Source organism: Corvus moneduloides, chromosome 1, assembly GCF_009650955.1.
Source record: "Corvus moneduloides isolate bCorMon1 chromosome 1, bCorMon1.pri, whole genome shotgun sequence".
Taxonomy (NCBI): domain Eukaryota; kingdom Metazoa; phylum Chordata; class Aves; order Passeriformes; family Corvidae; genus Corvus; species Corvus moneduloides.
In genome coordinates this window covers 64096436-64120399 of record NC_045476.1, presented here as the reverse complement: position 1 = coordinate 64120399, position 23964 = coordinate 64096436, and the positions used below count along the sequence as shown (strand labels likewise).

At 39.5% G+C, this 23964-nt stretch overlaps 2 protein-coding genes across 3 annotated transcripts in view; one reads left to right on the top strand and one right to left on the bottom strand.

Annotated features, from left to right (window-relative positions):
• ABCB1 (ATP binding cassette subfamily B member 1) overlaps positions 1 to 2518 on the bottom strand; it is a 50256-nt gene extending 47738 nt beyond the window's left edge. The window contains exon 1 of the mRNA XM_032113101.1: positions 2315 to 2518. The gene's annotated coding sequence lies outside the window, so the exon portion shown is untranslated. The remainder of the gene's footprint in view (positions 1 to 2314) is intronic.
• Positions 2519 to 13925: 11407 nt separating this feature from the next.
• RUNDC3B (RUN domain containing 3B) overlaps positions 13926 to 23964 on the top strand; it is a 50476-nt gene continuing 40437 nt past the window's right edge. Inside the window, exons 1-2 of one of the 2 annotated variants that reach the window (XM_032113080.1) lie at positions 13926 to 14250; positions 20893 to 21008. In XM_032113080.1, the coding sequence (XP_031968971.1) occupies positions 14147 to 14250; positions 20893 to 21008 (220 nt within the window). In that variant the 5' untranslated portion in view covers positions 13926 to 14146. Of the gene's footprint in view, positions 14251 to 20892; positions 21009 to 23964 lie in introns of those variants that run through there. The other variant, XM_032113089.1, reaches the window with a different exon arrangement.

Genomic DNA, 23964 nt, shown 5'->3' with positions numbered 1-23964 from the left:
GCATGACTACAATGGGAAGAGCTGCAAATTCAGCTTCAGCAGGTATAGACAAGGAAAACGGACAAGGTAATGAAAGTAAGAAAGACTACAAGGAAATCCCAGTCCTGTGGATCTGATAAAAGGTCCACATACTGTAGACATTACAGACTGTAATTTTCAGAAATACAGTCCTAAATGACTCACAGCCTCCATTTAAAATAAAGATAAAAAGAAATAGAAAAGGGAAAACAGTCCTCAGAGTGGGTTTAGCTCTTCATGTAAAAAGAGGTAGTAATGGTTAACTGCAGAATATCCTTGGACAACATGATAAAAACTTCATTTAGTGGACACCAATGAAACTGCAGGAAGGAAACATGTTAAAATTTGAGAAAAAGAGGCAAGGATTTGAGAAAATGGGATAGAATACATAAATTCCTTGCTGGCTCATTTTGTCAAGCTAATCAAAAATCATGAGGAGGAATGAAAACTAGAGAAAATAACAGGTCTCTCTCAGCAAAGCCCTTAAACATCATCTCTTCCTCTCAATAACAAAGACTAGGGACACTCTGCTGTCTACTTGCCCCTGGTCTAGTGGTAAAATTACAATATAACCAATGGAAATGGCCAATAACAATATTAGTACTGGGTGGTCAAGGGAAGAACATTAACACTAGTGCCATGATGTTAATTGATACTGTACTGTCAATAACCACTCTTCAACAAATATTTGTTCCAGCTCTAACCCACAAAAGAGGGAAAATGATAAAACTTACTGCATTATATGCATGAAAGGATGTTCAAGTATCTGTGTTAAGATATCTGCCTGAAGTTAATAGCTGCCAAGTTCAGGAGTCTCCTTCTCCTGTTCCTTCAGGAGTGGGAGGATCCCTTTTAGGAACACCAGGGAATTATTGGCACAGCCTTGTTGAAACAAAATGGATTGGCTGTAGATTTTGTTACGGATGTTTGTGAAATTGGGCCTGACCAGTGGGAGGTGAGGGTGGAGTGATTCCTGCAAGTCATTGATGCTTTGTTATTAAGAATCCGGAGGAAGTTAAAACAGTGGATATTTGGGTAACAGAATTTCCTCAAGTTTTGTATGTCTGTAACTTAAAATGTGAAAAAATAGAAATTGTGTTTTAATGGCAGAGGAAGGACTCCACCATCAACAAGTTTACTGGAAAGCAAGATCTTAGTACAGAGACCTATTATTTTAACATCCCATTTGTCCAGGGTTAAAAGCAATGGAAAAAAGCTAAAAGTGAGTTTTTAACACTTAAATAAGGTAGCCATCTCTCAGGTTGGTTGTATGCCTGAAATTTGTGTAACACTGAGCAGAATATTTGACTGCTATTTTGTTACTGATTTAGCCAGTGCTTTCTTACAATTCCACTAACAGAGAAGAGCTGGTAACAACAAACATTTACTTGTGAGAGAAAGCAATGTTGTTTTATCCATGTATCTCAAGACTTTCAGATCAAACATATCACATATGCATGAAATTACCATCAGAATGTGTTATGTTATACCATACATGAGTAATCTGTCAGTACATGGAAAAACTGAAAGTTTGGGAATATACTCAAGAAGTAGTCAGCATTACTCAAAACACAGGCTTCAGAGCTAGTCATGACAAAATTCAGATACAATCTAAAGTGAAATATTCAGTAATAGTTTTAGGTAGAAGGAATGGCATCAGCAAAGGGTAGAACTGAGTATGAGAGTCCATGCATGTAAAAATTGTATTCGTTTCACTTTTGGAGCTGCTTACATTTTCATGACAATCATATTTGCAGAAATGAGAAAACTACTAATCAAATTAGTGAAGAAATCTCACAAACAAGAATGGAAAGAAAAAAAAGAAGTGAAACTGCACTAGTTCAAACGCTGGGATTTAGATGCCCATTATTGCACTCTGTTTCATGTTCAGCTGGCCACTACTGATCTACACAGTGCTGTTTAAAGAACACAGAAATAAAATGCTTTTGCTTCAAGATTCTTAAGACTTGTGGGGGAAAACTCTATTCTGTATTAAAAAACAGGTTTAGCTTTAATATAAGCAATTAGCTTTGGGTATACATCGCTAGACGCTATTTTGCAGTAGTACATATCACACATGCTCCACTAAAGTACATATCACACATGCTCCACTAAAGTACATAATGGTGGAAAAGTACAAACTGGATATGTATCAAACCTAGGCTAGCTGGATACACGCTGTATTTTATAAATAAGAGCTTTCTGTAGAATAAGGCAAGACTTTATCACTTGCTCTATAGGGCTTTTAACCCTATAGAGTTAAATATAACTGGAACAGAAAAGAAGTGCACTTTACCTGTTTATGTGTCTCTCACCAGATAAAAGCTCCGTTATTGACTTCGTGCCACAGGTTATTCAGTGTGATTCACAAATGGCTCCAGTTTTTATCAAAAGGATGGAAAATCCTCTATTAGATATGCTCGGGAAAATAAAAAGAGCTGTTTGCCTTCACTCTGCACAAGCAACAAAGACACAAGCTCTGCTAATGCTGTTAAAAGAGAAACCTAAAGGAAATGACCGAGCTTCATACTTAGTTTCATGCCGGATACATCAAGCTTTAACTATTTGGCTACCAAAGTAGATTAAAAATTACCTACAAACACAGAATGGAAATCTGGTAGCCTCTCAGTCATGGAAAGGAAATCCTGAACATATGTTAAAAAAAGCAGAGAGAAAAAAATATGCAGGTCATGTAAAAGCCTACCAAAAGGAAACATACAGAGGCAGCAATATTTGAATAGTCAAGTACACACCCTTGCCAAGGTTGTGGTGGTCCCAGTAGACTTGACATTTGAAGAAACTCCCAGCTTGCAAACAAACCAAATAAAATCATACAAAGCTCGGTATAAAAAGATAGTGCAACTTTACAACATGAAAATGAGGAAATTGAGGGGAGATTACTATAGAAGCTGGTAGATAGGTGAAGCATAGAGAGTATAGTGTGGCCAGGTAAAAAACACTTGCACATAACGAGCACTATGTACACTTTCAGTAGATTTGTTTCAATAGGTGCATGAGCAAGATCATGTAGGGGATGCTTGAATGCAAAAGGGACTATTAGAAGGTAGCTAGGTGGCCAAACATGAAGACAGATGGGTACATAATGCTCAGTTTATGCTGTGGCGAATACCCCCACTTGGAGAAAAATAAAATTAAAACATAAGAGAATTCATGAACCATTGGTGCTGTGGTTTAATTCCAGATGGCAACTAAATACCACACAGCTGCTTGCTCACTCACTCTCTGCCCAGTGCGATGGGGAGCAGAACTGGAAAAAAGTGAAAACTGGTGTGTCAATGTAGGAAGAATTTAATAACTGAAGCAAAGTAAAATATAACAACAACAGCAATAATAATAGTAGCAATAATAATGAAAGAGAGAGAGAGAGGGAGATAAAACCCAGGAGAAATAAGTGATGCACAATACAGTTGCTCACCACTCACTGAAAATACTCAGCCCGTCCCTGAGCTGTGATCAGCTCCTCCCAGCCAATTCCCCCACTTTATATGATGTTCTGTGGTATGAAATACTCCTTTGGGCATCTCGGGTCAGCTGTCCTGACTGTGCTCCCCCTGCCCCCAGCTTCTTGTGCAGCTCTTCACCGGCGGAACACAAGACACTAAGTCCTTGACTTCTTAGTAGTAGTAAGCACTGCTTAGCAACAGCCAAAACATCAGTGAGAAACATCAGAAGAAAATGATCTCTCTCCCAGGCAAACTCAGGGCAATGGGCTAGGATACAAACAGACTACAATAGAATTGGTGTAGTCCCATCTTAATCCAACATACCATGCAAAGTGGGAGTAAACATGGTTTCCTAATTCTAGACCCACTGAGAAAGTGGGTTGAGGTAGTTCAGTAAAGAAAGCTATAGCCAAATGAGCCACCATGCAGGCATTTATCATTGTATTTTCCAGATACAATTTAAACCAATAAATTTATTTGAGACAAGGAACATGTATTCCAGGGCAAATCATCAAGGAATTACATGGAAGCCTGTGAAGAAAAGAAAGGCTCCACATTGCTGTGAACTTGCAGTTCAAGGTAAATTGAACGGCCCAATGGGACTATAAAAATAGCACTAAGCCAAAAGGTGAAAAATTACAGAAAGATATGGGATATTGTATCATCTTGTCGTTATAATGACCCGTGAGCCACAGCTTCTCCCAAGTTCATGTGATTTAGAGTTATGCCTGGGAGAAAAAAAAGTCTGACTAATGTTTTAACTGAAGAATGGCTACTGATCCTATCTAAACACATGGAAAGAGATTAATGTTGCTACAGAAACTCAGATGGGAAGGAATGCTCAATGCATGAATAAACAAACAACAACAAACCACTACTTTGTAGAATGGCAAGGAGGATGAAAAGCAATGTTGCATATTTTCCACACAAGTTTACAGTCTAAACTGCAAATGGGATGGACTAGCTCCAACTATAAACAAAGCAGGATCTTATGTATATCAAGAAAAATCCATCAATGGAAAATAGCCTAAATAGTTCCAGTTTCGATTTTAATTATCACAAGGTAAATAAGCTAACAAAAGCAAGAATGTTATGTTATAAATGTTGCTATTAAAATTTAAGAGTACATAAGGGAAGTTGCTAGCAGAAAGGCTTTTAAAAGAAGCAGCATAAATTAATTATTAGATTTTGTCTGAGTGAAGTTTGTCTGTTTTTATTTTTATTATTAATTATGTTAGGTTCAAAATCGTGAATATTTGCTTGCATAACAAGGGAAATAGTAAGCACCCTTCTCTTTGCTGATAATACACCTTACCTGTAGTGACAATAGAAAACTCTTTTGTGTCAAAGATAATGAAAACATTAGATACGTGTCTCCATTACTTTAAAATTGTGGGAAACAAATGTGAGGGCTAAACAACAGCATCTATGTTCCATGATGCCAAAACAAATCTTGGGATTTTAACGATTGTCTTTGATTTTCAGGGAATGTATTATGGGGAATGATTGTCTCTGATTTTAAGGGAATGTATTATGGGGGCTTGAAGCAGCATACAAATTTAACTTGCATATATTATTTCTATTTGCTTGGTTAAAAATCAAAGTAATGCACAACAATTGTGATGAAACCTAGACAACCTCAGCCACTGAAATATGAGTGGGAAACACCAGAGATGCTTAAACAAAGTGGAAAAACCAAAAGTGAAGTAGAAACTAAAATTAAAAAAAAAAAAGAGGTCAAATGTTTACTTCACAGTTTTGTTCTTGTTGTGGTTAACTCTTTTAACCAAAGATTCCAGTTGAGAGACAATTCAAAATTTTGGGTACACAAATACTACACAGTAGCAACAAAGTAGTAGAGTGCATGTTACTGTGAATAAAGCATTTTACTCTGGCTTTTTTAAGGCAGAACAGATACACTGCTCTTATTAAAGGGTCATTGCAACATTGACTCAGAAATAGATTTCATGTGACTGAGTAAAACAAACCAAGAGTGTTAATGGATACCATTTCAGAGGGAGTAGAAATTGTGACTGGAATTTTGAATACCATTTATGTGAAACTTTGACTTGTGACTTATCAAAACTGGAGTGTATTATATGCAACATTCAAACCCCACAAAATAAAAATACATATTAAAAATATTTTAATATTATTTTCCTGAGATGTAACAATGTCACATGGGAATAAAAATATGGATAGAAATAGAAAAATAATAGTTTTAGAGAAAGAAAAGCACTGGAAGTAGAAAATGCTATTAACATTGTTAAGGTACCAATAACAATAGATTCTTTAAGCAGTAATCACCAACACACAAGTTACAGGACAATCACAGTGTAGGACAGCCAAAGTGTCAACTATTGAAATGGAGTTGTAATCTTAGGAGAAATGAAGCCCAAGATGCCACACTGAAGAAGGCATAGACATGAAGGCACATGCACAACCTGCACTGCTATTGCCTGAAGAGACGTATCAATCACTGCACAGAATGTAAGGGGCATTACTGATGGGGTATTAACAGACTCAGAAAGGCATGGTAAAAAATGGGGTTATAGTCACTGAGTCCTGTCCCACAGGAATGCAATCTGAAAAAGGCCCCACAATGAAAATGGAATATTGCTCCTACAGTAGCAGTAGCTGTGGTGGCCGATTGACCTGTGGTACCGGGGACAGAGAGAGCTCTTGGTGAGACAGTCTCTGGTGCCAAAGACTTAGGTTACAGTGAGGGAAAGAAGCCTCTCCCAGGATGCCATGTTCGGTTTCGGTAATGTACCCCAGTTCAGCTTCCCCGCTTGGCTCCTGTGTTAGCCACAGCCCTGTACTTACCCTGAGCTGTCACGTGCTCGGGGTCATTTGCCTCTGGAAACCTTCACAAGTTGTAGCAATGAACTGCTTTCTGTGGAACTCTAAGCAAGGACCCTTCTCAACTCCTTGCTGTCGGCTCAATATTACTGAAGCCATCCCTGCGTCCCTGCGTTCATGCACAGGAGCCACAGAGCCGGCAGGGAACTCAGTAATAGTAGCTACTTGAGTGTGTGGACCCAAATAGTTAACGATTACAGGATCTATACCACCAGATACAGATACATGTAATTGTTTCTCTGTATGTCAGTAGAAATTATCAGAAGACTGTGCTCTGTGTAGAGAAATAAATACACAATGTTTCTCATCTATACAATTTTGGGTAAACATTTGCAATATTCACCTATACCAGCAGGATTATAATATCCAGAACGTCAACAACCTGGGGCTAACTGGAATCTTTATAATAAAAACATTAAGGAATCACAGAAAACTGAGCAAGTAGCTAAAAGAAAAATTATGAGTAGGGACCAAGCAGTGAAAGGACACATTACTTCAGAGGATCAACAACCACTAAGATCAGGAAAGAATGAAGAAACCTTGAATCTACTATGGTAATTTTAGAGGACACAACACAGCAACACAAGAATCATGTGTTATGTTAGCCATAAACCATTGCCTGTGTATTAACTAGAGGTCTTTTGGTTACAGCTTGCAGTATGTCTTGTAGTGTGTGACAGAAGACCTGGGGCTATCTGGAGCTATACAATTGCAGAAGACCTACATGGATTTTGCAAGTAAACCATGAGACAAGATTGGAGCAGGGCAACAGTCTGCCTTCTTGCTCTGAGGCAGTACCTAGCCCTGAGCCAGCAGAGTGTGAGACTGTGGGTTCAGAATCACAGAATGGTTCAGGCTGGAAGGTCGTTTGGTCCAACCTCTCTGCTCAAACAGGGTCCCCTAGAGCCCACTACTCAGTATTGCATCCAGATGGCTTCTGAAAAGGTGGTTTCCCTTCCAGGGAAGGAAAATCCACAACTATTCTGGGAAACCAGTTCCAATGCTCAGTCACCATCACAGTAAAGGAGTTCTTCCTCATGTTCAGGTGGAACTTCCTGGGCATTAGTTTTGGCCTGTTGCCTCTTGTTCTGTTGCTTGGAACCACTGAGAAGAGCCTGGTCCATCCTCGTGGCACCCTCCCTTCAGATACTTATAGACACTGGCGAGGTCCCCTCTCAGCTGTCTCTTTTCAAGGCTGGACAGGCTCAGCTCCCTCAGCCTTTCCTTGTAAGAAAGATGCTCCTGTCCCCCAGTCATCTTCCTAGCCCTCTGCTGGACTCACCCCAGGAGCTCCACTCTTCTGTTGTACTTATGAGTCCAGAACTGGACACAGCACTCCAGATGTGGCCTCACCAGGGCTGACTAGAGGGGCAGGATCACCTCCCTCAATCTGCTGGTGATGCTCTTCCTAATGCACCCCAGGATACCCCTGGCCTGCAAGGCCACAAGGACGCTGCTGGCTCATGGACAGCTTGTTGTCCAGCAGGACTCCCAGGTCCTTCTCCTCAGAGCTGTTTTCCAGCAGGTCAATCCCCTGCTTGTTCTGGTGTATGGGATTATTCCTCCTCAGGTGCAGGACCCTGCATTTGCCTTTGGTGAATTTCAGACAGTTCCTCACTGCCAATCCCTCCAGCCTGTCAAGGTCCCTCCGAAGGGCTGCACAGCACTCTGGGGAATTGGCCACTCCTCTCAGCTTTGTGTCATCAGTGAACTTGCTGAGGAGCCATCTGCCCCTTTATCCAAGTAACTGATGAACAAATTAAACAATTCCAGTATTGCACCTTGGGAGACACCACTAGTGACAGTCCAACTAGACCCTGTGCCACTGCTCAAAACCCTCCAAGACCCGGCACTCAGCCAGTTCTCAATCCACCTCACCATCCACTCACCCAGCCCGCTCTTACTGAGCTTGCAAGGCACCGGGAATTGACAAGAAGCTTACCAAGGCATAAGATTTCTATGAGTAAAAGTGTCCTAAGCACAATATAATCAATATTTGCTTGCCTTGAACCCAGACATAAGTACACTAAACCAGCAAACCTAGCAAAACCAAACTAGCACTTTGTAACACAGCTAATCATGTAAATAATATGGAACCACAGAGGGACAGAGATTTGGGGTATGGTTTCACAAAAGTGATACAGAAAAACATTTTCAAGTCACAAAATCTGAAAAATAAGAACTAAGGATGCAGAACAAGCAGGAAAGAAGCCTGGCAAATTCAGAACAAACTCTAGTCCTAAGAAAAAGAGAAGTTAAATTATTGGTAGCAAACAAGATCTCCTGCTTGTTTTGATTGGGAAGGGGTGTGGAACATTAAAACTTCAAGGACGGGAGAGGAAGAATGGGGAGAAAAATCATCCACTTCCGTTCTACCCTTACTGAAGAGCTCTTAAAATTGACCACCCCAACATCAGTGATTCGGGCCCTTGAGAACTACCATAGCAATCACCACAGCATCCACATATTCGTTACAAAATGGGATATATTGTTCCTGGATGTGTAGGAAAATCATGTCAAGGTTTGAATTGCACACCTGTGAAGAAAAAGGATCTTAACTTACATTTTTATCTTCGATTGCTGATCAAATGAGGCCACCAAGTGGCAATGTAAATATTTTAACTCACAAATGAAAAGTGTAATAACTTTTAATAACATAACTTTAGAATATATAAAGAGAATAATCAAGAGAAATTAACACAGATCAAGTTTTATGTGCCATGGCATAAAGCAGTAATCTCATTTATCTCTCTAGTAATCTCACAAGCATAACTTTCAAAAGCTACAGTGTTTAAGTCATGATGCCCTCAAATATTGCTTTCCTACTTATTTCAGCTGAGCAATTTTAAACCGACTTGCAACAAGCTTTAAAACACGAAGATTGAAATCTACATCCTTCCAACCCTAAATCACAAACATGCTTCATATTTCAGTGTTTCATATTACTTTTCCTTGGCCAACTCTACTAGGATGATATAATTTTGCAAAATTCAGGTTTTGTTCTTAATCTCCTTCTGTTCATGACTGTCACCCACCCAAGTATGCTCTAAAAAGGCATATGGTACTTTGCTTTCATCAATTCCTTTCACTCCTTCCATAGAATTAAGTATCAGCAGAATGCCAAAAAAAGAAGGTGGGTGGAACCCTTCTTCTAACATGCCCTCAAACCTTCCTTTTAAAGGCTCCTGTACAGATTTTCTAAGACATAAGGATACACAAGAATGCCAAAGTGCAAGATCTACAAATAATTTGAAAAATTTACCCATTCTCAGAATTCTCGTAGGAAAGAATAATTTGCAAAAATGTAACTAGAACTTCAAATTATACCTATCATGTTTCAGTACAAAGATATTTGTTGGGGAGGATGAAAGTTTGGTAAGAAAGTTTCACAGGTATTTAGGCTTGGCAGAAAGATCTCTGAATGTAGAAACAGGGGATGAGATAGAAAAGAAAGCAAGTTTTGATATAGAGTAAAAGATGTTTTGCTGAAACACTGAGTGCTGAGTAACTGAGAAGGCAAAGGTTGGAGATTAGTTGGAAGGAGATTTTTATGAATAGGACAAAGGTATGTGACTACAAACAAAGACATGTTTTTCACCAAGTAAATAAGTCTCAAGAAGAGCATAAGTAAATAGAAAACATGTCTTTACCAAAAAGAGAGATATGGCAGGCAAACAAGAAATGTCAAAGTAGGAAGAAAAAGAGAGGTCTGAGAATTTTCCACTGTAAGCTTAAATTGTAACTTACTTACTCTTGTGATTGGATAATAATGACTATAATACGGTCATGGTAGTAGCTATGATAGGCTATAGGCAAATGTAAAGGTATTGTGTATGGTGCTTATTGGTCGTTACGCATTAAGATACTCTGCAAAGAAAAGTATCTAATGCTTTGTAACTTGAACAGAAGGTGGCTTCAGGTATGCCTACAGCTGGAGCTGGCAGCTGTAGGGCTGGCTCTGGATACTCACTCCCTGAAATGCTGTAACTTCGCCTATGCAATAAACAGCTTTCAAGAGAGCTGCCTGAAGTCCAGACATCCTTCGTGAAACTTTCTCCTATAGATATTGGTAAATAAGATATTCATAGATACCCAGATATGCTGTCAATTAAAAAAAAAAAAAAAGCTCAACGAAGCAAAAAATAAGCCAAAGCAATTTCAAACCACAAAATTGAAAAGAGCAAGCATGTATGCCTCCTACATATACAGAATCACTGAGTTGTTAGGGTTGGATGGGACCTCTGGAGATCATCTTGTCCAAACCCCTGCCAAGACAGGGTCACCTGGAGCAAGAGACACAGGAACATGTCCAGGTGAGTTCTGAATGTCTCCAGAGAGGGACACACCGTGACCTCCCTGGGCAGCCTGTGCCAGGGCTCTGCTGCCCTCAACATAAAGAAGGCTCCTCCTTACGTTGAGGTGAAACTTTTTGTGGTTTAGTTATGGCTTATATACAAAGCTAGGCAGCTGACTGGAATCCACGAGATGCATTCTGTACTATCAGTATCCTCAAAATTATCTGAAAGTGCAATAGTAAAACATATCACATTTCACACCAATTTGTGCTTTGCTCCTAAATGAGGGAGTCTTATGTGATAGCTTGATAACAACTTCATTTTCTTCTACTATGAATGACAATACAGTGCCAACTTCTGGATTAATCCTGGCCAGCAGCTACGGCCCACACAGCCTTCACTTCTGCCCAGTGGGATGGGAGAGAGAATTGTAATGGCAAAAGCAGTAAAAACTGTGGGCTGAGTTAAAGATGGTTTAATAAGTGAAGCAAAGCAGTATATGCAAGCAAAGCAAATAAGGAATACATTCACTACTTCCCATCAACAGGCAGATCTTTAGCCATTTCCAGGAAAGCAGGGAACAGTTGCTTGGGAAGACAAATTCTGTAACTCAAATGTCCATGCTTCTTCCTTCTCTCCCTGAGTTTTTACCGCTGGACACAATGCCATATGGTATGGAATAACCCCTTTATCAGTTGGGATCGGTTGTCGTGGATGGGCTGCCTCACACCTTCTTGTGCATCCCCAGTGCTTAAACATCTTTACATCAAGAATTTTTCCAATTTATCTCTTGTTGCAGCTTATGACAATTGCCCCTTAACCATTTTCTCTGTACTCCTCAGAAAAGCCTCTTTCTCTACTCTCCCATTGGCTAGTTGAAAGCAGTAAGGTTTCCCCTTAGTCTATTTTTTTACAGAGAGGCATTAAAAATTTAAGACTTACCACAGTAAATTTCCTGATAAATTTATTGAGCCTTCTAAGGCAGCTGATGATATTCAAATTATTATTAATTTTTATTCTTTTAAAGTCTTCTCAAACCTTTTTACATTTTCTGCTTTGATAAGACAGTAGTGGAAGATAAACTATATTTGAAAGAAAGCAACAATTTTTAAGGAAATCCATTTGCTTAATATTATTAATCCATTAATACTTAATATTATTAATATTGAAAACCTAAGGCTTGGTCCAATGGATAAACCTGATTTAATCTTAAATCTCTTTCAAGTATGAAAATAAAAAGTTGCAGTTTCTGGGTAAAACGTAGATGAGAAGAATGAAAAGATACTTTTGGTTTTGGTATATGTAGAAAAGTTCTCCTGGTTTTTGTTAGTTTCTTTTCTTTGGGCTTTTTGGTTAAGTGTTAGTAATTATCCAGTGTGTTTATCATTACTTCAAGAACAACAGGCCTTGCAGCTGAAATTGCTCATCTGCAGAGATTAAATCTACTTCAGCTTTAGCTTGAATTTAACTGAAAGTTTACTCAATCTGCACAAATCTCTTAACAGAAGCTACAGACACAATGGGTCTTTAAAAAGCCTCTGAGAAACAGAAAGAAACTTGAAGACAGTCTCTTAATTTTTGAGAGGCAACAAGTACCATATGCAACATTTGCCCTCAATAGTCTGAAAGAAGAAGTAAAGAATAATAGCTTATTTCAATCTTGTACTAGTAGAGCCATTTAAAATTAATTTTAAAAGTATTATTCTTGATTCCAATGTAGAAAGGATATCCTCCTTCAGGTTTACCTGTGCTTCCACTTCTTTATGATGTTTCTGGAGCAGGGAAGAAGAGAGGCAGAAACAAAATTATTAACTACCTTGTAGTGAATTTGAATGGTAATACGCTTGGGAAAAAATCCACCCAAGCAAAGAAGAAGCTTTACTTTAGAGAAGGCAGAACAGTTTACGTACCATTTCATATCAAGTTCAATTAAGACAAAGCTTAGTTCAAGTTTATTCAGTTACCTGTTGAGGTGAGAATACAGCATACCAAGTAATACATGATGATCTTGAAAGTTTTGGTAAGTGGTAATACTTGAATCAATTTATTAGATAACTTCTGAGGAAAAAAAATTACATGCTACTACATTCGAAAAAATCGTCATCTATACGGTAATCTACTTTTCAAAATTCCTATGTCAACATAATTCCTCTTCATGTAACACAATTGTGCTGGACACAGTACTTGTTTGACAGGAACTGGCAGAAATAACTTCATATCTACAGGGGGTATTCTCCAAAAAAACCATAGGCCAGTGGGGATTTGCATGTCAGTAAACAGAAGTTTTTATATTTCATTGATAGGAATGGATAGGTTGGAATTTAACAGATACATTTAGGAATATTATGTGCATAACTCGGTAGAATGAAGAGTTGTGCCAAAATTTACTTCACCATTCATCCTCATTGCAAAGAAAGAAAGTGATTTTCTTAGGCTGAAAGGGAACTTCCTCCCATAAAGGAAGCAAATCAAATTAATCCATACAGTTTCATACCTCCCCAACTATCCAGCCAAATCTACTTCTTCACAGCCACAAACCACAATTAGTTTACTGCTAGGTTTTCTTCTCAAGTGTTGTACCTTCCTGTCTTCTAGTGACATGAACTTCATGCAATTCTGCATCTTGACACCAAGGCAAAGCCCTATACCCAGAGCTCTTCCAAGCATGCCTTAGTTCAGAGCTGGGCCATCTGTAGTTTGGTGGTAAAGTGTATTCCCACTTCATTCCCATATTCCTACAAGTATGGCCTGTAAAGCTTACATATCCCATAAGGCGCTGTCCAGCATCGCAACAGACTGCCCAGGGAGGCGATGGAGCCATCTCCTGGAAGAGTTCAAGCAGTGACAGGATATGGCACTTAGTGGCATCTAGTTGACATGATGGTGTTCAAAGGTTGGACTCGATGATCGCGGAGGTCTTTTGCAATGATTCTGCGATTCTATGACTCTAATTAACGACTTTCAAACTCTACAAGCTACAACCAGGGAAGTTCGCACATTCTAGACACCAACTCGCTAAGAAGGGAAAGAATCGATAACAATTAAAGGAAGATCACAATTTTACAGACGCTCGGAGAGCCACAGGGCTCACTCGGGGCTCTGACCGAACGCGCCTCCCGCCGCCGCCTCAGGCGCACCTCCCCACGCCCGCTCCCGCCGGCGGCGCGCGCCCCTCGGGAGCGCCGCCAGGCAGCGCCGGCGCCGCGCGCCCCGCGCGCTGATTGGCTGGCGGTGTCGGCGCTCTGCGGCGCTGTGGCCGCCCGGCTGTCGGGAGCGGGGGGGCCGAGCCGCCCCCGCCGCGGGGACCCCGCGCATCCCCGCCCGACCCGCCGCTGCCTCGGGCGCTCCGGGGCCGGGCAGCGGGAGGAGGAGCAGGGAAAACACGGGTGCTCATCCCCTTCCTCCTCCGCGTGTGGCGGCGGCAGGCGCAGCATCCTGGAGTGCAGGAGGCCGGGAACAAAGGCTCCGCGCCAGCCCCGGCGGCTCCACCTGCCCTGCCCAGCGGAGATGGCGTCCCTCGGCTTAGGGGGGCTCAACGTCTCCGCCCGGAGGAAGAGCGTCCCGTCCCGCAACGCCGCGGTGGAGAGGCGGAACTTGATCACGGTGTGCAGGTGAGCCCCGGGCCGGGGCCCTGCCCCGCCCGAGGGGACCGTCCCCCCTCGCTGCCGCCGCAGCCCGCGGGGCCCGGCCCGCACGGGTGGGTCGGGGGCAGGAGCGCGGGCGGCGGCCCCGCCGCAGCCCTGTCCGGCGGAGGGAGGCCGGAGGTGTCGGCCCCTGCGGGGTAGGGCAGCCTCCTGCATCCATCCTGACTCAGCTCCTGCGGGAGCGTTCGTGGGAGGGTGTCCTGGCGGCGGGTGAGGGCAGGGGCTCACCGGGCAGTGCCGCTGCTTCGGGGTGTCGAATGGCCTTTTTTGAAGCGGGGGACTGAGAGGTTTGTTCTCGGGACCATGCTTGCGTTCTCGGGCGAAAGGCGGTGCGGGAGCAAGGCAGGGCAGGATGAGCCCTCGGCAGCGCTGGAGTCGTGCGGGCACAGCTGGTGTAGCTGCCCTTCAGTTGACGCGGTGTTGACGCGGTCCGGCCGCGGGTCAGGTCCAGAGTTAATGTGATGAGGTTTAGAGTTAATGGGATGTATCCGGCGGGAAGGGGTTCGAGCCGCCGCGGAAGCCGCTGACCGTGTGCTCCTGCGAGCGTGCCGGTGCCGCAGGAGCAGCCCGAGGAGGCTGCGCTCCGGGATATTTTTATCTACGAAATCTAGATCAGGAGATCTGCAGTACTAGAACTACTGTATTCAAATTTCTTTTTTTTTTTTAGCATCTTAGTGCTGAGCTTACGCAAGCTTAATAACAGTTCCTATGACGTTCTGTTTAAGGGCTTCCACTGCTGTCACTGTGGAATTCATGCAGCATTTCCAGGTGTGCAGCACTGTCCTGTAACGTCATGGCAAACTTTTAAATACGTGGATATGCTGGAAGCAATGGCTCCATTTGGTCGTTTGTTTCAATTGCTTAATTTTGAAGTTATTAAAGGAATTTGAATATTGTCTGAGAAAGGTCTTCAACAGATTCATGAGGGTTGTGATATAATTTTATTTCTTGCAGATCTTGCTAAAGTGCCAGGACAACTATTAGATAATTTTGTGCTATCATCACTTAATGCTGCAGCAGTGTTTTCGAAAACCCATAAAACCTCATATTTTCCCTCTCTTCTTTTTTTCTTCTTTTATTGTATATTGTTAGCAGGTTTTACAAAGTGTATCATGTATCTCATGAAAAGAATAAAAGAATTTACTTCAATATTCCTTCAAGTCATAGTATCTGTGTTTGTGTAGCATCAGTACTGTTCTGTCTTTTCCCAGGCTTGTATGCTTATCTCTGCTCCTACCTGTGAAAAAGCTATGCAAAAAAAAAAAAAAAAAAAATAAAAAAAAAAAATTATCAAACTTGCTGAAGCAGGTCAAATAAAAGAAATAGAAGTTTTCAGTTTCACTGTTGTTACAGAGATGCAGATATTGCCAATCTACGTGCTCAGGAAAACACAGGTTTTATCAAGTAGTTATACAATTGTACAGGATATAAACAGTTCTTTTTAAAGGAATATATTGTATTCTACAGAACTTGTTATTTTTCTCTGCCTCCCACTTGAGAAGAACTCTTCTGTACTCTGTGCCATTATATTGTTTTTTGGTTTATTTGATGTCCTTGTCCTGAAGTTGAAATGATCATGTAACGTATTTAAAAATGCTTAAAAATCTGAGGGAATTCAGTTAAACACATATAGAACAAAGAGCTACTGCAGAAACTGCTTGAGATTGGTGTATTTTTATTATTTTCAGTAAAGCAACTTAATTTTGCTTTATCTTCATGAAACCTGAAGTTCTCAGTTTGTGAATACACATTAAAATTTGGAAAGGATGTTGAGGATAAAGGATTTGTATTATTATGATGTGTGTACATTTATTATATTTCTATTTTGCCAGTCCAAGAGTAAATGTTTAAAATACTTCTGTGCTTTATTGTAGTTATTACACATTTTCTATTCTAGAAAAGCTTTACTTGTTAGGAATAGCCAAATTAGTATTGAAAAGCATGAAATAATAGCCCTTTCCAATCAAAGTCCTGTGAAAATGTGAAATATTTCTGGTAAAAAATAGCCCCAGTCAATTGATTAAATTGAATTTGGATGGTATGACCTGCTCCCCAGTGAAGGGAAAAGATCACAAGGAAGATACTCTTCTGAGTTACTATCTGTTAACAGTCTGATAATTTAATGTATTATTTTTGTCAAAGTTTCGATTTAGCATATTTTTGCTTACTAGTTATACCAGACTTAAGGGTTTTCATCTTTTCTTACAGTGACAATACCTAACCCCTCCTGCAGATGTGGATAGTTTCTTATATTTACAGTTTTGGAAGGAACAGTTTTTTTCTACTGAAATGTTGAGTGACACTGTAGCCATGGAAAGTGGCATAGAGATTTTAGTTCCATAAACCAGTTGCATATGAAAATGCATGGTTGTGTTTTTGTAACTGCACAGCTGTGATTTAAATTGGAATAATTCTTAGGATTTTTTTGTTTGTTTGAGTATGTAATGCATGTTCTAAGCTTTGTCTCTCTCCCTACCTGTTTTCTCTTAAGTTTGATCCCTTCCATTTTCCAGTAAATGGCACTGAGATTTTGTACTGGTTGTAGATTGCTCAACTTGTTTTAATCTAGTTTTCGATAGGATTCATAGATCAAAGGTCTGTATAGATACAGAACAACTGAGACAGTCCTCGGAAGTGACATTCGTAACTTAAATGCAGACTGTTAACACAGAGTTGAACAACTGTTAGGAAATACATTTTTAAAACAGTGATTTTGCTAATTCACATAAGACCTGTTGCAGTGACATTGACCCTTAGCTGAACTGTCTGGTTTCATGACCAAGCCATGTTTAGCATAAGGCATGTTATATTATAATCTTAGGGATTATTCTATAGTAATAGTTTGAATTCTTTAAAATAGCTTTTTAATGACACTTTCCAAATTGCACGCTAAATAAACTTGACAAAATCCTTTCATTCATTTGAAAATTTAAAAGGAGGTGCAGAATCTGACAAAGAAATGGGACAGATTCATACAGCAGTCTTAATTTCCTGCTTTTTTGCTTTTTGATTAGAGGCTTGTTTCTGTTTTGGAAATAAGCCTATAGATGTGGGATGTATCCACAAAAGGTTTGGCTTTGGTTTGGAGTTATTCAAGAAACTTGGGAGACCTTCTTGCGCATCTTGCAAAACAGTGGAAGAACCTGTGCCAAAAAGATTGGTTTAAGTCTTTCTTATTCAGGAGTGTCTCCATCTTACATAATTCAGAAGGCCTTTTTAAGGTTGGAGAATGCTACTGTTTCTACATCTTCTTTTTGGCTCAAGCGAGAGTAGATTCATGACCGAGAAAAATGTGTAATAATCCAAAAACATCAGAGTTCATGAAGGTCATTTGGAAGACATTTTTCTAAAAATCTTGAAGCAACAGATACTATAGCAACAGAAGCTACCTTACTCATCTGCTCTTACAGTCCACTCAGAAGTTAACCTCTGATGTGTAGGTGGATTGTTGCTCTGGAGTGCAGTGCTGCTGCGGCCGCCCAGTGGAGAAAAGATGGAATGAGGTGGTGCTCAGGCTCTTTTCCCAGGCAGCAAGTGACAGGACGAGAGGAAAAAGCGTCAAGTTGCACCAGGGAGGTTTAGATTGGATGTTCAGAGAAACCTCTTTGTGGAAAGGGTGGTCAGGCATTGGAACAGAATGCCCAGGGAAGTGGTGGAATCACCATCCCTGGAAGCATCCCAAAAAAGTGTGGATGCGGCACTTGGGGACAAGGTTTAGCAGTGGACTTGGCACCGTTGAGTTAATGGTTGGTTAACAGTTGGACTCCACAATCTTAAAGGTCTTTTCCAGCCTTTGAGATTCTGTGAAGACGGGACCAATAAAGGGAACCAAAGAAACAGCTCCAGCTCTAGCTACTTGGACTTTTTTTTCTTCATAGCTCATGTGTACTTTAGACCTGACCTTTTGTTTCTTGACTTTCAGTCCCCATGTGGCTCCACATAACTGTGCAAGAGCATGGGCTTTCCAGTCTGGGGGGCCATACACTGGAAACAACTACAATGACTGAGGAGAATTGCTTAACTAATGCTTACAGTGTAACCTTTTTTCAAAGACATAGATTCTATATGCTCTAAATCCTTTTTCCAATATACATGATAAACATGGTGAAGTGTGAATATCTAATATGCAAAATGTGCTTATGACTTTTAACTTGCACTTAAATATGTGTTTGCCTCTTCGTAGTATTTGGAGAAAAAAGGATAACACACAAGTATTTGCCTAAGAGATAAGGCTATGGCCTATGAAAATAAGTACATTCTTGCACTCGGTGTAAGTTCTCCTAAAAGCAAATTTAACCAAACTTGACTATAAAGGTTTAGGTTTTTGGTGAAAGATGAACATTAACATTTCTGTGGTGTATGTTATGGCAGTAATATGAGCACTTAAAAAGAACACCATTATTGATGATGAGCTCTTAGACTGTGTTTTATCATTAGATGCTAGGTATATTAAAAATTATTATTTCCTTAAAAACTACTTCTTTTTTTCTTCAGTTGAATTGCAGAATGCTTTACAATTAAAAAAATAAAATAAATTGCTTATCTCTGATTTTTAGAAGTGTATGTGAAATTGCTCTTAAGTGTTTCTTCTTGAATATGTCTCCATTTCTGAATAGGTATTCCATACAATATTAATTAGTGAACTTTCAAGTATGACATTGAATACAGGAAAAATAGGCATAGCTATATATTGTACTCTACTTTGTTTCACAGTTTATGGAGGATCATATCTCTGAGTTTTAAGATGATATTCCTGTATACAGGGCAGTACATCACACTGCTAACTCACTGTCTATCTTGTGTATGTATCTGTGAGTGAGTGATGCGCTGCACCTTCTTTTTTTCAGACCTGCATGGTGTGGGAGGAATCATCATGTTGCAGTTAATATTAGCTTAGTCATGGCATTGCTATAGGCATTTATTTTTCAAAATGAAGACATTTTTTAATCAAAAATTTCTCAGCTCTGATACAGCTTTGAGGAAGCAGTAAGTTCTGCCATTAGAGGAGTCAATAGCAGTTAACTGGTGGGCATGCATGTCTCTCACTTACTAAAAAATTGGTTAAAAATGTGGAGGAGTTCAAAACTGAGTCATAATTTGGCACTGCAGGAGAAGCTTCCTCCCCCACCCTAATTCCTGTCCTGCAAAAAAACACTTCAACAATAGAAGCCTGCAGGAAAGGTAAAACAGGGAGTCTTTATTCAGTTTACTGAGAAAGACATAATTGAGTGGAAGCTCTTGAGCTATGTGTCAGTTCAGTTTGAGCATATTAGTTTTGTTCATCAGAAGGCTGTGCTGACTCCACTAAGGAGGCAGTTACTTCTATAGTACAGAGCATTTGAAAATAGTACCAGTGTAAGGAGCTTCATTCCTGCCTGTGCCTATGATGCTGTGCTGCTTCTGCAGCTATGCCATAGAACTGCTTGTGTTGAGATGCTGTGGAGGATATTTATTATTTAAGAGGCACTTCTCCCCTCCTTTCCAGTACTGAAAATCTAGAACAGTTCATAGTAAGCACCATAAAAAGTAGAATTGGCAAAACTGAGGAAGCCAGTGCTCACTCAGGTATAGGATCTGGGATGACGAGGCAGAGTGAGATCATCGTAAGTTGGTACTGTTGGCATTTGGGTGTTGTGAAAACTATCTCCTCAGACTGTAGTATGTAGTATTTATTAATACAAATAAGATAGTTGCAAAAAAAGTAGTAAATGCTTCAAATTTAATACTTTTAAGTTTGAGAACATGTGAAATTTGTCTTGAAACTGAAAACTGAAGAACAAGAAAGGAAAATAAAAATGGATTATGATTAAAATTATGAAGGCAAAAGAAAAAGAATTTTTGTCACACTTGTTGAGGTTTAAATTATCCTCTGAATAAGTTTGTATAAATGTTGGTGTAACTAAACACAGCATACTGGCTAGTTGACTAGTTTCGTCTTGTCTGCTTTTTACAGTGACTTGATTCAGCCTTTCCAATTTTAAATGTTAGATCATTTAAAACTGAAAGCTTTGCTAGCATAATAATAAAGTAATATAGTGCTGAATAAGGATTACCCCCATTCAGAGGGAAATCAGACTAAGTGAATGCAGAGTTAATAATGCATAAAAATTCATTGTTTTATAATATGTCTAGATTATTTTTGCATTAGGATGAAATTAGAGTGTTCTCATAATAGGATGAAGTTTATACTTGAGTCTTGGACATGGATTTTGGGAATAAAAGGAGCCCTGATATAATATCAAGCTAAAAATGGTTGTGTTTAGGATTACAAAGAGAAACTGATGTTGGATGTTTTGAGTGCTTGTTTTTCTACAACTTCATTAAAATAGTTTAGAGAAGAGAAAAATAATTAGCTCATTTCTGTGTGGAAAGGGTGGGGATTTTTGTTTTCTTTCCATTTTTAAGACTTTATGCTTAAGATCAGCAATCATGATTGTACTTCCACACTATATCTGAATGTTTTGTGTGTTCCTGTTGCTTTTACTGAACTTGAAATCCTCAAGGTGGATTCTGGTTCCTTGCTCTGTTGGTTTATACAAACCACTGTCCTGCTGTAGAGGACCACTAATTATCCATATAATTTATGTTTGTCCCATACTTTTGCTCTAGGTTTTCAGTCAAGACTCTGATTGACCGTTCCTGTTTTGAAACTATCGATGATACTTCCCCTGAATTTAATAATTTTGCAGCCATTCTGGAACAGATTCTAAGTCATCGACTGAAAGGTATGTTAATTAACTTCCTTACTGGTGATGATTTTGCCATGAGAATTTGTTTATACAAAACCAGTGTACATCTGTACAAACTCCTTGATGCTGAATGAAAACATTGGCTTTCTTCGTGTGTCTGTCCTGTTGCTGTTATCTTCCTGATTTTCTGCATTACTGTGGAAAAGGGAAAGCAACTACTTCTGTGAAACATGTTTCCAGTGATCTTGTTGGAAGCCTTCTGGGCTGGTAATTAAGCAAGTGGGTGTTGCCATGGTGCTGAGCTCTGTCTGCTTTTCTGCTTTATGATAAGACTGTGTCCTAAGAATCTGAAAGACAATTATGTTACCTGCTTCAATAGAAGCTACAGAGTGTATCTGGTGCTGCTCCCATTTCTTTCTCCCTTCCTTGCTTTTGTTGCCTTGTTTTCCAGATACTGTGTTTAGGTCCTTTCATTCTATTGCCCCACCCCGTAATGAAGTTGTTTTTTGCTACTGGAATGTCCTGGATTAAATTGCTTTTGAGAAAGGTCAGTTGTTGATTTTCTTCTTGTATCAAGTCAAATGTTCTAATTCAAAATAATGCCTGTTTGCATTTTCCAGTTGTTCTAGGGGAAGCTGCCTTGCTTAGAGAACAGAGTGTGCCTTAGCAGTAGCAGTCACTAGAGGAAGACTTTGGAAGCATCTTCTCATTTCTCAGTTCTGTGTACAGTTTCTGAAATGATTTGAGGATTATGAAGAACATACTAATCATCTAAATATAGATGTGTAATATGACAATCTACTCATTTTCATACTTTTTAGCATTCATAACCAAACTTCGTGAACAATATTGTGTGTAGGCTGACATTTGAGTAGCACAATTACTACCTGCTGTGGTTCTGTCAGAGGAGGAAAAAAACGTTGTGCAGTAGGGTAGAAACATAGGGTTTGTCACATTGTGACATTTTCGGTGTGATTACAGGTACTTAGCAGCTTGACTCTGCAGGGAAATTTTTCTCTTTTCTCCTTCTCCTCTAGCTTCAGCAATATTTATGCAAAAATCATTGTAAATTTTATTTTTTCGTCAACATTCTTTTGCTTCACAGTCTTTTTATTTAGGACAGGCAGTACAGAGAAGAAGCCTTGACAGGTTGGCAAATGGAATTTGCAAGTAAAAAATCATTTCAAGTAAGAAATAGAGAAATTCAAATAGCTAAATTTTTGTTCCAGTCTTCCCTTTGTAATTGCTAGTATGGTTTTCTAAGTTTGCAGAGTTAAATAAAATTATGGAAAAAGGCAGGGAGTTGTGGATTGTGTTGAGAAGGGGGAATATTTTGGTAATAAGCTAGTTGATGGCATGTAATTTTAAAAAAAATTTAAATAATAGAAATTGAGATAAGAAATGTACCATGACACTTCAAATCTGAAGAAGGTATATATTCTACAACTCAGGGCTTGAAAGAAATTGTATCTTATTGATGGAACTGACTAATGTATTATGAACGCATACTTTGTGTCAGTAGGAGCCCAAAGCAGACTGGTCATTGCAGTGGGTTGTATAAAGTGTTTTGAAACTGGCAGAACATACTTGATCTGCTTGTCTATGGTAAGATAAATAGCTTCATTGTATGAAAGTTGTCAGGATAATTCCATGGCAGTGTAGTTAAATGGATGATCCAGATTTGAGAGTTTAAGTGTATAGAATTTTACTTTCTTAAGGCCATGGCAAACAACAGTTCTTAATCTTTAGCTTCCTTTGGAAGTACTGGGTGAGGAAGGAAGAATAAAAAAAAAAAAAGTACTTACTTTGTGTTATAAAGTATGAAGTTTACTTTTATTAGAAAACTTTTACTGGTAACTCTTTTCTGACATAAAATTTAATGTATTTTGAAAGAGCAAAGCATAGTCTTGATGGAATATAGTGACTGTTTCTGCTTATTGATTTCATGCTTAGTTAGGATTCAGACAAAAAAACCAAAACCAAAATGGCAGGAAGAAGAATAGGTATTTTAAAGGGAAAAGAGTTCAACTACAGGGATTAGAGTTGTATGCTTTTTCTAAAACCATTGCAATTAAGAATTCTGTAATAGTAGTTCTCCAAGCCTCATTTTCCTAGATGTTGTGGAAAAAATGGTCATTGTAGCAACAGAAGCACCATGTAAAATAGATTTTTGATAGGTACCTGATCTGATGCTCCCAATAGCAAAAGGGTAATGAAATAGCATTCTTAATTTAACCACCATGAGTGGTTTTGTTGATTCAATTTTTTACATTCACTCTCATTGAAGAATTAAGTTTGGAAAATTTCTTAGAATGTCATCCAGTCCAACCTCTTGCTCAAAGTAGGTCTGTTACAGATTATTCATGACATTGTCCAGTTGTAATGGAAATCTCCATGATATTTCTTAAACTCAGTGCAGTTTGCTACAGATTTTTATTCTCCCCCTGCTGCCCAACTTTGACTTTGTTCTTAGCTTTCCTGGCTGTGGTCTTCGTGGGGTCATGTAGTGAGCCAGGCCAAGAAGTCAAACAGGCAGAAAACCGTTGACTTTCCCCATGAATGCACTTTTTTAGCCCAGTTGCTCATATTCCTAAGAATATTTTAGATGTGGCTATTTGCTTAGTAGTAAAACAAGTTTGGCAGAAACAAACCAGCTCACACAACAGAGGTCTTCGAATGCTGCTTGAATATAGGTATCTGTTCATGTGATACAGAAGAGTTGGCATATATGGCACCAAAGTAGTTCTGAAAAAGGTAATACGCTATGGCACTAACTTACAGCTACATGTACACTGATGCCAATAAGTAGCAGTTAGGAATAGGTCACTGTTGATAATAAAAGCAATCTGTATTGCCCTAAGGAAGAGAGAGTTTGAGCAAGCTGTATTAGCTGTTTTTAAGGGATTGCAAGCCACTGACTGCCTTATGCTCTAGAAAGTGGAGAGCTATTTCCCTGTACTGTGTAACGCTACATGTGCAGTATACCTGATAC